The sequence below is a fragment of the Athene cunicularia genome (assembly GCF_003259725.1).
Source record: "Athene cunicularia isolate RWA chromosome 11 unlocalized genomic scaffold, athCun1 chr11_part3, whole genome shotgun sequence".
In the NCBI taxonomy this organism is placed as follows: Eukaryota; Metazoa; Chordata; class Aves; order Strigiformes; family Strigidae; genus Athene; species Athene cunicularia.
The window spans coordinates 496,175-509,156 of record NW_020799115.1 but is presented as its reverse complement, the minus strand read 5'-3'; the positions used below and the strand labels follow the sequence as shown (position 1 = coordinate 509,156).

General features: G+C 47.4%; 1 protein-coding gene across 1 annotated transcript; it reads left to right on the top strand.

Moving 5' to 3' along the window:
* The first annotated feature begins 9,795 nt into the window (after window positions 1-9,795).
* Window positions 9,796-12,373, top strand: LOC113484666 (cathepsin G-like). Its single transcript, XM_026857131.1, has 5 exons — window positions 9,796-9,853; window positions 10,249-10,402; window positions 10,897-11,038; window positions 11,131-11,397; window positions 11,945-12,373. Exons 1-5 carry the CDS (start codon window positions 9,796-9,798, stop codon window positions 12,122-12,124), a joined length of 801 nt encoding a protein of 266 aa, XP_026712932.1. The 3' UTR covers window positions 12,125-12,373.
* The last annotated feature ends 609 nt before the right edge of the window (window positions 12,374-12,982 follow it).

Here is a 12,982-nt window from a genome sequence, read left to right as displayed (position 1 = left end):
ATAAATTTTAGAGGAAGTGGGTTCACTTTCAGAAAATTGATTATTACTTTCACTGCTTTATTGACTGATAGAAGGAAGGAGGGAAGGAGGGAAGGAAAGAAGATTGAGGGATTTAACCATCTAAAATCAAACCAACAAATAAAAGATCTCCTCCTTATTGCTTTTGCATTTTGCTTAAGGTTTCAGGCAGTTTATCTTCTAGGGCTCGTACAACACTTTTTGGACAATTTTGATCATTTTTCTTACAGAATCAGAATCATCTAGTAAAAGAAACAACTTTACCTGCTGTAATAAGGCACAGACCTCACCAATCTTTAGAAACCACCAGTGAAGAGATTCCTCTGATCTTATCATCTACTCTCTTGGTTCCAAAGGGAAACAATCCCAGACACAGCCAGGTGAAGTAAATTTAGTTCAGAATCAGCCACATTAAGAAAGGTTAGGAGACACCCAGCTGTCATTTCCTCAGAGCCTGTAGGGTTTGTCCCTACAACTTGTTCTTACCAATATTTTTCACTGAATACATACACAATCCTAAAGTAAATAAGTAACCTTATTTCAAATGGCATGATTTTGATCAGCAGTCTCTGTTTCTTGCAGATAACATAAATGTGGTATGCCCATCTTCTTACTTTAAATATTGAACAGTTTCACATCCCTGCCAGAGCTCCTGACTTGGGACTCTCTGTTGAAGCTGTGCAGAGAAAGACTCTACAGAGCAATGCTATGCCAACCATGTTAGGGACCTCTGACAGAGCCTGCTGTTCATACAAGGACCCAAATGTCATCCCAAAACTCCTTTCTGTCCAGTTCCACCTGCTGCCCTGCAGCTGAGATCACACTTGCCACATCCTTTATGCTAGATTCTCCAAGCTTTTCTTCCACAGATACACTGGTCCTTCCACTCACTGGGACAACCTCTCCTGGTTCTGTTCATTGTTTCTTCCCACTTTATCTTTTCTTTCTTTGAATAAAGCTCTCTTCTCTAGGGAGTCCATGATGCTGAAGGAAAGGGCTGGCTGAACCTAAAGGTAATGGCTCCCCTAACACCATCATTGGGATCATGGGGGAGATGACATCATAGGAGGAAGGGACCTGTCACTGTCAGAGGACAGAACTACTTGCTCCTCTTTCATGGCACTGCAGAAAGGAGTCAGACAAAGAACATAAGTTTTCTTCCAGTCCCTTCAGGCCTGAAAACCTAGGATCTACAACACTCTGATCTCGCCTCTGAGTAGACTGAGCTCTGTGATTTCTATCAGCATCAGTATCTGACGCTGATGGGTGAGAGGAATGGCCTCAAGATGCACTAGTGGAGGTTTAAACTGGATATTAGGAAAAAATTATTCACTGGAAGGATTATCAGGCATTGGAACAGGCTGCCCAGGGAAGTGGTGGACTTGTCAATCTTATATTTATGGTTGGACTCAATGATCTTAAAGTACTTTTCCAATCTAAGTGAGTCCATGATTCTATTCTATCCACAGTTCTGTATGGAGATCATTCTCTATCCAGTTCAATGAGAAGAGGTGAGCTGGCTCACCAACTCTAATGCTGCCTGGGATCTAGGACTGGGATTCTTCTCAGTTATTTTCTGGGGCACAAATGAGCTTCTTAAAAATAAGCTTTTGATAATGTTTTGGAGGACCTGAAGCATTCTCTACAGCTCACACTCCTGTAGGACATGAGTCTCCTGTACCTTACCTGCCAGCTCCCATGTGGCCATGTCTCATCCAACGACACGAGGTTCTTGTACTTAAGCAATTCAGCCCAAACCTAAAGAGAAGGAATAATTAACTCAATGAGCTTTATGATTCTAAGAACCACAGAGCAAAGTCAACCTAGAGCACTTATGCTCTCATTTGAGCCAGGGCAGCAAGGCAGGCAGGGTCCATCCACTTGGCAGTCACATAACACCAATATTTTTTAACAGAAATGTTAGAGAAAGGGAACAATTCTCTCCAGATGTGCATTTCTCTACATTGCCCATCAGAGAGGAAAGGTTCCAGGATGACTACTGGCATTTAGAAAACATATTTTTAACTTTTCTAGTTATACACAGATCTGAGGTCAGCATCACGGCAAAACTGAAGGTGTTAATTACAGACAGTATCAGGACAAGCAATCATCTTATTGTGGGCAGTCACAGTCTGGCTCTGGAGTAATGGGATCCACCTTCTACTCATGTTCTCCTCATCAGTGCCCAAGAGGGAGAAAGTCTGTGAAATCCTGAGGACAGGTTCTCCCAGACTTCAGCCCTGTCTCAAAGGGGCAGATTCAAAGCACTGAAGTGCCTCAAGTCAGCATCTCTCCATAGATGTGAACCGTACCCCAGAGGACCCAAGGATGAACAACTGATGGGCTCCTTTTCCCACCACATTTGAGAGGTGTCACTCACAGCAGTGGAAAGGGAGGGAAATTGAAACAAGAAGCGAAAGGGTTGTCAAAGAGAACTGGAAAGCGGTGAACTTGGTGGGCACCTCACAACAAGCAAAGGCCACATTTCTCACCTTTCTTTTTGAAAAAAAAAATAGGCTCAATTTTATCCCATTGCAATGAAAGTTTTGTGTTTCATTCATGGTCAAAGGAATCATTGTGAAACCTCTTTTCCTCTCTTGTTTAATGTGAATACAGGCTTTGCAGAAGACTGAATAACTCACAGTGCTTACCATCTTCTCTGGGCAAGGGAGAGGGTGACAATGTCTATGAAAAAATGAGAAAGCCCACAAACTAACTCTTCTGATTTTTTTATGGGAACTCCTCCTTTTCCTCTTGGGAATTATTCCTATTCCAGTCACCTTCTCTTTTAGAGTCCAAATTAGGTATGACAAAATTTGAGTAGACTTTATTTCTTTGTTCCACCCATATTGCTAGAGTTTTTTAATATTATCATCTCTGGTACACAAGCTGAGAACTTTTTACTTCATGCCATCTGGAAGGACTTGTTTGTGTTTAAGTCTGAACTTCTCAAAGATCAAAAATTAGAGACCTTTTGACTGGTAAGCCTGGCACAGTAATAGACGAGTTGTTTAGTTATATAACAAATGAGTTTTGTCTAGGAATTTCTCCTTGGTTTTTTATTGCATTAGTTGAGTTCAGCCTCGGACCAGAGCTGCCCATCTTCCTATTCAGTCTTCATTCATCTCTGCTGATATATTTAATTAAAGAGCTATTAAAATTCTGTGGATTTCCTGAAACCTTGCACTTGATTTAAACTTTCAGGAAACAAAGGGCATTTGGAAAGAGAAGTGCTCTCTATGAGCCAAGTCAGATTGCCCACTCTAAAGAGACACAAGGAGCTCATGTGTGATTTCATGGCCTTTTCATTGGATTTCATTTGCTGGGTGAAACACTGTTGCAGCACATATGAAAGGGTACTCATGAAGAAGCAAACACTAAAGAAAGCTGAAACTGTAACTTGATCAGTTCCCTCATCTAAATATGACTTCAGTAGTTAGAAACAATGCAGATAATATCTGTGACTCAAGACAGACCTAACCATGAACTTCTGACCTAACCATAAAACTTCTGACCTCACCCATACTGCAAAATACTCCTCTCCCTAACCACCCTCACCGATCTTCAGCTTAACCACTAGTGAACAAAGTGTTTAATGGGAAGAAACTGTGAAGCCCACCTCTGCTGCAATCCTGTTGCACTCTGCTCTAGTATATCACATAGAAGGTGAAGGTACAGGATGCTTAGACTGGAATGTTGGCTTCAAACCATGCATGGAACAGACCTCTGAAGGTCTACCTCCCACTCATGGCTGCGCCAACTTCAAATATCCAACAGGTTGCTCATGGCTTTGATCAGACAGGCTGCTTTTGAACTATCATCTCCAAGACTTTTTTTCCTCATGTCTATTCAGAATGAAAAATAAACAAATTATTATTTCCAGGGTGACTCTTGTGTTCCAGATCATCTCCTGCTGGGATGCCAGTTCATCTCTCTTCCCCTCTGATGGCAGCACAGGGGTAGGTGGACAATTCAGTTGGAAGTGTCTAAAATGATATTAGGAGCTCAGACTTGGATGAAGAGCTTTATTTTTAAGGACAATGCAGATTAAACACACCCAGCTGAAGTACTGGTAAACACACACAGCTCAGCATGTGTAAACCAGTCTCTCAGACTGACTGGCAGACTGGTGATGTCCATAACCTCAGTAGGGCCTGGACCATTATTCCACCCATATTCTGGCAATATGCCCAGGTGAATTCTCCCACAGTGCTGGGACCAGGCAGCAGCAATGTGAGGTCAGGGATGCATCCATGCCTGGGACCACTCCCTGTGGTGCTGATTTTGGATCCAAAATTCCCAGGTCTGAGGGAGCCTGCAAGCCTCATGTAGTCAAGTTGCACTGCATTGGCCTACAAGTGTCCCAGATGAAACTGGGGAATACCCTGCCCAGAGAGATCACTGGGGAGCGCTGGTGGAAGGAATCTGAAGCAGGAGCAAAGCGGATCAAGTAGTAATCCATGAAAAGTCTATGATGACAGCTAAGGTGAGATGAGGGGAGGAGTAAATTGAAGACATCATGCAATGCCCAATTTACTACCACTTCTAAATGGATGACCAATGTTCTTTTCCTCTCATGCCAAAGCAGAGGGAGCTGCTGGAGGTGGCAGTGTCTGGAGGGCTGATGATCCAGAGGGTACCTTGCTGTGAGGCCTGAACTGGGGTCTATGGGAAGCAGCTACAGCAGCTCCCACCAGATCTCTCCAGTGTGGCTGAGACCTTCCAGGCACACACAAATGTGCACCCTAGGCACAACGGCACATACACACCAGGGACATGGATGAAGGCAGATAGATAGAAACACCCTGCACGCACACCAGCACCCACGCCTAGGCACAGGGTTCCCCAGTAACACTAAGACACTCAGCCTTAGACGCTCTGTCGACCCAGGAGCCACCCTGGATCCCAGGTCTCCCAGTTGCTGGCATCTGTGCAGGCAAGTCCCTGAGGCCCCCAACCCCATGCCAGCTGCTGGGACACAGACCCACTTGCACAGACAGACACATCGACAGACATTCGTGTGTGATGTGTCCCCCCAGTAACCAGCCTTAGACAGTCAGCATAGACAGCAGATGGCTCTTGGATCCTCTCATCTCCACTTGTCTCACACACACTGTCGCACACACACAAACAGGTCTCTCAGGTGATGGCCAGACCTCGTGGTCTCTGCAGCGGTTGGCTTGGTCCTGCTGGTCCCTCCAGTAGCCAGCTCTTGAACTCTGGGTATGTCTGGTCCCCAGCCCAGACTTATGACCACTTCAATACCCGGTTTACAAGTCTCTTACCTTACTCAGGCTGGCTGGCTGGCCTCTCCAGTTCCTGGCACATCAGCCACAGGGGGCCTGGGATTCATGGTCCCCACTTTCATTGCTGCCACTCAGACAAGACTTTAATCTTTAACCAAGCTTTAACCGATCTTCCACCTCTGAGCAGTCAGGTCTTCTTGTAGGGTTCCAATAATTAAATCTCACCCTGCCGCAGCCAGGCAATGATAAAAAGGCACTGACGAACTAAGCAGCTTCCTGTGAAAGACCCATGACCAGTTGACAAGGTTAGGCTTTATCTTCAAGATAAGGCAGGTATTTCTATTCTCATGCTAACTTGTGTCTGGAGGAGTTCTCAGGTTTTACATTTTGTGACCAAGAAATTAAGTTCTCAAACAACCCTTGTGTCTTTCCCAGAAGGAGCTGTAGGTTGTAGAAAGTGGCACAAGCCCAGAATTAGAGGAAAAGGCATTTTTTTCCACCTTCTTCAGGTGATCCAGCTTTTCCATATCTTTTCTATTCCTTTGGCCTTCTTTTCGTTGTAGAGATTGAATCAGCATGTTCTTCTCCTTGTGCCCTGTAGGAATGATTGTGCTTCAAGACTCACACTGAATTTGTGCCTTCTTGTTTTCACATCCAGGCAGAAAACATAAAAACTTCAAAATCAACATAGAGCGCAATCTCTCACTTTGGGTTCAAACACCACAGGAGTGTGAAAAGCCGTGGAAATCATTGCGAATGATGAAAGGAAGACACTGGCATTCTTTAAGGCAAAGTAAATATGTCTGAGGTAAAGAAGGTGCCTGTCTGAATAAGACTTGTGGTCTAGTGATGGGGAAGGGAGGGGTGGAAACAAGTCTCATGCAGCACGTATATGTGATCTGTCAGTTCCCACAGCGCTACGACAGAAGGACAGTTCCTGTTCTCATGAGCTTGGGGCTTAGAAAACTAATTATTAAAATAATTAGAGATGGAGTTTCATGAGAAGACATGGCCAGATAATTGCACTGACAGCCACCTGTTTATACACAACCAGCTCCTTTTATCCCCCTTTCCCACAAATGCTTCTATTTAGACTATCGTAGTCCCATCCCTTTCCCCACCTTTGACCCTTGCTTTACACCTCCCATAGTATCTTTTGACAACCCCAAAATGCTGCTCCTGGCATCCCATAGCAGGTCCCTTCAGCCTGCAGGCAGTAAAGTTGCTCAGCCTTCAAGGGCCCAAAATTAAAGAGAAAGTCATATGAGACAAACCACAGGTCAGGGCTGGCTTCTCAGCTTAGCCACCGATCGTGTTGCTGCTGAAAGACAGAGTGCAAAGCCAAGCACAGAGACAGAGTGGAGGGACCCTTCTCTCTCCTTCATGTAGCCCCAATCCTACCAGTTAGTGTGGTGTGGAAACCTGGGAGGCCACCTGGCCACGCTCTCACATTGTAGAAGGAATGGGAGTTGAACCGTGTCCTAATGTTCTGGCTCCTGTGATTTCCTTAAATGAAGGTATCGCTGCAGCTCTGCGACTTTGAAGTCTGAATTCAGTGTTCCAGTGAAGGGTTTGTGGTGGGCACAACTGGATGCACATCCTCTGCCTGAGTAGGGGAGCCAGACCCCTTGCAGTCCCTGGAAAGGCAGAGGCCTGGACAATTTAGAATTGTGAACAAACTAGCAGCATTTCAATGACCAAAGGGCACTGTGCTGCAGCCAGGAGAGGGTTACACGGTATGTGAAAAGCCAGGAGGGCTACTGGCCCAAGAGAAGCAGGACCAGGAATCCCATTCAGAGCTCTGTCTTCTCAGCCTCTCTCAGCCCTCTGCCAAAGCTACTGACTGCTCCACCACTCAGGCATTAGGAGTGAGACTTTCCCTTCCGATCACAGCCAGGGGAGGAAGCTGCAGTGCTTCGAAGGTGTCTCCTCAGTCAGCACTTCCAGTGAGCACTTGCCTTTCATTTCATTTGCAGCGGTGGAAGGATGTGGCGGGATTCACCTTGCTGAAGTTCAGTCTTTTAAACACCATCTACCTCTGGTACGCTTTACTCCATTCATGGCAAAGGGGAGAGGATTTGTCTTCATTTTCATGAAAGTTAACTTCCACTTCATGCCCAGGTTCTGTCCTCTGAGCACCCACAAAGCATGGGTGCATGCTCGCCTGTGCTTTACAGCAACTGAACCTGGTACCTCCAAGCTGGGATTTCCCTGTGATTCTTGGAGCAGTCAGTTCCAGGGATGCCTCCAGGTAGTTGGTGCAAATGGAGCAGCTCAGGTTTGTGTCTCAGTCCTCTGTGAGTGTCTGAGCAGGTACTGCGGTCTCAATCACCTCCCATGTGCCTCCTGACACATCCCAAGAGGGGCAGTACACAGGCTTGGTGTTTGCCTTCAGAACCACTGCCCTGGTAAGCTGCAACACAAACATGTCCACTCTGCCCCTTCCGATGTTTTGAACAGAAAAAAAACAAAAAACAAAAACAAAAAAAAAAACAACAAAAAAAAAACAACCATGGGTGCACAATACTTCTATAACAGCACCACCGTGCAGGGCCTGGACATGCCCCAGCCCATGTGCTCAGTAGTGTGGTTGCACAGGTCCAGTCAAGAGGTCACAAGCCTTGCAGCATGTCTTCCCGCTTGGGAAGACAGTCTCTTACTTTACAGTTGTTCGAGTTACCAGCCAAGAGAGGAATTGCTGAGAACATCAGCACTTTGCTGGAAATGTCAGAATACTGAAGAGGGTATGAGTTTGCTCAAGTGTTTCTTATCATTCAGTGCTGCAGCTTGGTCTTCTCTGGAATGTCTCCTCAGTTTGAGTCTGTGCTCATCTGATAACACAATCTCACACATCGCAGAAACCAAAGTGGTTTGCTGCTTTCTGCTTTATCTCTCGGTGGGATGGAAACTGGACGGTTAAAAAGTTTCCAGGAAACAGATTAACCCCGATTAGATGTCATGCTGGCAGGCTCTGGAAGAATGAAAATGTGGAAGTGAAAGCTACCAACAGGAGAAGCAGACATTTCCTAAGAAGTCTGGAAAGTCTTGGATCAAGTCTTCTTATAATGCACGTTAGGGCATATGACGGAGAAGAAGGAGATTGAACAGTTAATGAGCATTTACCAAGGGTAAAACAGGCCTGACCAACACGATTGCCTTCTCTAATTATGGCATTATGGATGGGGGAGAGCAGTGGATGTCATTTACCCTGACTTTAGCAAGGCTTTTGACACTGTCTCCCAGGATATTCTTCTGTCTAGCTTAGGATGTTACCATCTGAGTGGGTGGACAACTGGATGGGTATAAACAGGTTGGCTGATTGGGCTGAGAGAGTGCTGGTGGTGCTTAAAGGCCATACTCTCCCTGGAGGCCTGTAAGAAGCGCAGTACCTTAGGGGTCTACACTGAGGAGAGGTTGAGGGACCTGGACTTGTTCAGACAGAAGGGGAGGGCTTGTGCAGGACCTAAAAGCAGCTTTCTGATACCTGCAAGCAACCAACAGGAAGATGGAACCAGGCTTTTCTCAGCAGCAAACGGTGGGAGCATGAGAGAGGAAGATAACAGGTAGGCATTAATAACTAAATAATGAAATAAAAGAGGTTCAGGCTGTGTGTAAGAAAAAACATTTTCACCACGAGAACAGTGAAGCAAAGGAGTCAGTTGCGCAGAGAGGCTGTCCAGTCTCCATCCTCAGTGTCACCGCCTGAAGTGCATTCCCCATCCTGGAGGTCTGACTGCCTGGGCTCATGGTCAACTTAGAGCCAGGGCAACTGAGGGCTGTGTCCCTTCCCCCTGGTAACACTGGGGCCAGTGTCCCCAGGGGGGCCTTCAGAGAGGCCGCAGCCATGGCTGCGCCCCTGCACATGGGATCCGCTTTGAAGAGGAGACTCTGACCTGAGCTCCAGCTCGCTGTGCCTGTGCCCGGCGATGTAACCTGCTGATCTGGACCTGAGCCCATGGACTGACTTCCCAGATTGTCCTCAGACTTCCCTCATCACCATGGACTTGTCTGATCATCTAGAACACTAGTGTGAGCCTGTGAGTCTCCAGTAGGTCGTGTGCCTTAGCTACTCTGACAGGTGACTTCTGATATCCCAAGGGCACCTCTGACGGCATCAGCCCCTCTGACAAGAACCAGGACCTCTGCCTGACCCTGTTCAGCTCTCACAAACCAAAACAACCCACATCGAGGATCCAAGGAGGCTCTTGCCAAGGGTCTCCAATGAGATACACACTCAACAGGAGATATCCCACTCCTCTCACTGCTGCCTGGGTACTGAGCACTCTGGGTACTCTGTACAAGCCTTGGGCTATCCAGCTTTTGGAGGAGATCATGACAAAAAACAGAGAATGTGACATGAACCCCTCACCAAACCGCGATCTGGGGTTTCCAGGAATAGAAGCAGCAGATGACACAAGCTGCTGAGGTTTCCTGTTTCAGGCCAAAACTTCATATATAAGGATTGTCATTCTGCACCTGTCTCCTGCCCGGCCATAACGACTCTCTTGGCTCTTCGGGGCACTGGTGGAAGATGCTGCTTCTCCTTCTGCTCGCAAGTGCTTTTCTCCTTCTCCCATGGGCTGGGGCTGGTGAGTACAGAGAGATGGGATTTAGGCAAGGACATGCAAGGGCAGAAATGGGCACTGAGTAGGCAATCCTTGCCTTCTCTCATATCTCTACTCTCTGCTCTACTCATATCTCTCAGCTCAGACTGCCTGAAACCAGTGACGCATTAAAGGTACCGGTGTGGTGCCCTTTGACAGCGTTCACACATCCAGGGTCAGGTGTGGTCAGCCATCCCCAGGAAGTGTTGTGCGCTTTTCTCTCCACTGTGCATAAGCAATGCTTTGGACAGCCCAGGGAAGGAGAGTTATTGGCATCGCTGCCTATGATGCCAGAGGATGACCCTCTCTCCTCATGCAGCTCCGAATTTGATGGGAAATAGTGGCATGGGTGATGTTAACACTTCTCATCTCTCTTCCAGGAAGGATCATTGGCGGATGGGAAGCTAAGCCCCACTCCAGGCCCTACATGGCTCATTTATCAATTAGAAATGGGTCAGGCAAGTATCGGTGTGGAGGGTTCCTGATTCGCCCAGATGCAGTGCTCTCAGCAGCTCACTGTGTGGCTGGAAAAATGTAAGGCCCTGTCTAACTGGTACATGTGATTGTTTTGTCTCACACAGTCGCGAGGAGCCGCAGTCCTGGTCTGTGCTGACAGAATACTCTGTGTCTCCTCGGGCACAGCAGGGCTCTCTGTGAGCTGAGCCGTGCCCCGTGAGTTGCAGGAATTGTCTGCCAGGGGCCGTGAGCCCCTGGGAACAGAACTCCTCCGCAGAGGTCTCCTGATCCATCCTTCTTCCCATGGGTCAGAGCTGCTGTTGGAGAAGTGAGGCTGGTGTCTCTCATTCCCTCCTCCCCTTTTGTCTTCAGAATGGGACACTTCAGCCCTATGTCAGCATGGGGTAAGGACCCTCAGCTGAATGTGGAAGGAACCCAGCCTACAGAGGGCAACTTGCTGAGAACTAATTTCTGGGGAGGCACATCCCACCACCACCTCCCTCTAACCACCTGCCATGGGGGCTGTGTCTCTGTGGTCAGTGTCGCTGGAACATATTGGTGTTTCCCGGCAGGAAAGTGAATATCACCGTGACCCTGGGAGCTCACAACATAAGTAAGGAGGAACTGAGCCAGCAGAAATTCCATGTTGACCATTGGGTCATCCATCCCAAGTATTCAAACAAAACGTATGAAAATGACATAATGCTGCTGAAGGTATACCCCCCCACATCCTTGCTGCCTGAGAGATCTCCCCCTGCTCACTTCCCCACCTCCCATTCAAATCCTGTGTTCTCTCTACTTTGCAGCTGAAGCCAAAGGCCAAGCTCACTAAGGAAGTGAATTATATCCTTTTGCCCAGTGACAATGAGCGTGTGGGACCAGGAACTACATGTGAAGTGGCTGGCTGGGGCAGGACATCACGGACACAGAAAGAGACTAATGTGCGTGTGCTGATGGAGGTGGACCTGAAGGTGCAGAGTAATAAAGTGTGTGAGAAATATTTTAAAAGCAGCTACGTCCATCAGTCTATGCTCTGTGTTGGTGATGGCAATCGCAAAAAATCAACTTGGGAGGTAAGTGTTAATTTGGGCTCAAAGCTTGGGATGATGTTGGGACGAGACAGTCAGGTGGGTTTTCAGATGGGGCATGCAGGGGACTACAATGCAGTAGATGCTTCAGGATGGTGTGCTGAGGACCCTCACAGGAGGTCTGAAGCTGACGTGCTGACTGAACCAGCATGCAGTTGCCCCAACTGTCAGCATCATGTTCCTTTTCACACAGCCGGCAATATTCTATCCATCCTAGCCACTGCTCCCGCAGGCTGCAGATCTCGTGCAAAGCCTTTGTCATTTACTCCTGACACAATGGGACTAGATTCTTCTTTTCAGGGGTGTGAAGGCAGTTTTTCAATCTCAGATGGCCTCCAGGTCTGAATTGCTTCACAGATTGGCTTAGAGGAGTAGTCAGGCAGCTACAAGCCCTACGGAGCTGGGCCTGGAGGGAGATGGCTGAAAGAGGAGGTTCTTCACACAGAGGGAGGCAGAAGGGCCAGTTTCTCCCTCAGGCAGGGGGAGCTGTGCTCTGACATGTCTGACCCCTCCCACTCCTTTTACCTCACAGGGTGATTCTGGAGGCCCATTAGTCTGCAATGGCAAGGCTCACGGCATTGTTTCTCATGGGCCCACATGCTGCATCTTCCCTAAAGTATTTACTAGAGTCCTGTATTTTGGACCCTGGATACATAAAGAGCTGAGAAAGTTTGCGCTCCAAGACCTACCTGACTCTCCCTCCTCTGACTAAAATGCTCAGCGCCCCATTTCTACAACACATCAAACATCTGCTGATGCTCAGAGACTTCCAGCGGCAGCTGACATGAAGTCCGGGATGCTCTCATGGCACATGCACAGGCTTCTGCTCTAAGGAATGTCTCCATGGCAAGGTAAAAACACAGATCCCAAGTACACACAGTTTCACACTGCCCCTCCGCCCACAGCTGCACAACAGTGCTACCTCCTGCTTTGCTTTCTGGCCACAATAAAAGCATGTTCAAACTTGCTTGTGTGTGCAGCCTTCTTGGGACCAGATGGAACTCCTGAGGGTGAGCATGAGGAGGCTCGATGCAATGTGTTAGGACTGGTAGTGAGCTGATACCAGCAGGATACTGGGTTCTTTAATGTACAGAATGCCCAACAAAGGAAAGCTATTCTGTGTTATTTCCCTTAGCTGCTGTGAATGACAGAAAGCAAAATTAGCAAATCCAAGGGACAAGAGTCCACTGAAAGCTGCTGAACAGAAGGGAGAGCAGAATTAATTTTGCCAGTTCTAGACAAGTGGTCTAAGCTGTCTTTGGCATCACGGGGATACCGAAAGGGGGAGATACAGACATTCCTGACATCCTGTTGCCAATTCTATGACATGAACCCCTACATGCCAAGCAGCCTATCTTTCAGATTAAAAATGCCTTGAGCATGCTTACTTCTCTTCATTGCTCAGAAAGTATATGGAGGCAATAATGTTTCCTGGGAATTTAGGCTCTTTTTACATGTCCCAGGCTATTCCATCTTGCCTCCAGCTGCTGCTCCTGAAGGTCTATGGTACATCCTGTGTTCTATCACCCAGACCATGACAATGACTCTGACAGCCTAAAACACTCCTATT

Coding starts and splice junctions, on each gene's coding strand:
- LOC113484666 (XM_026857131.1), top strand. CDS start 9,796: ATGCTGCTTCTCCTTCTGCTCGCAAGTGCTTTTCTCCTTCTCCCATGG. Junction 9,854..10,248: donor TCTCCCATGGGCTGGGGCTG/GTGAGTACAGAG, acceptor TCTCTCTTCCAG/GAAGGATCATTGGCGGATGG. Junction 11,039..11,130: donor ATGACATAATGCTGCTGAAG/GTATACCCCCCC, acceptor TCTACTTTGCAG/CTGAAGCCAAAGGCCAAGCT.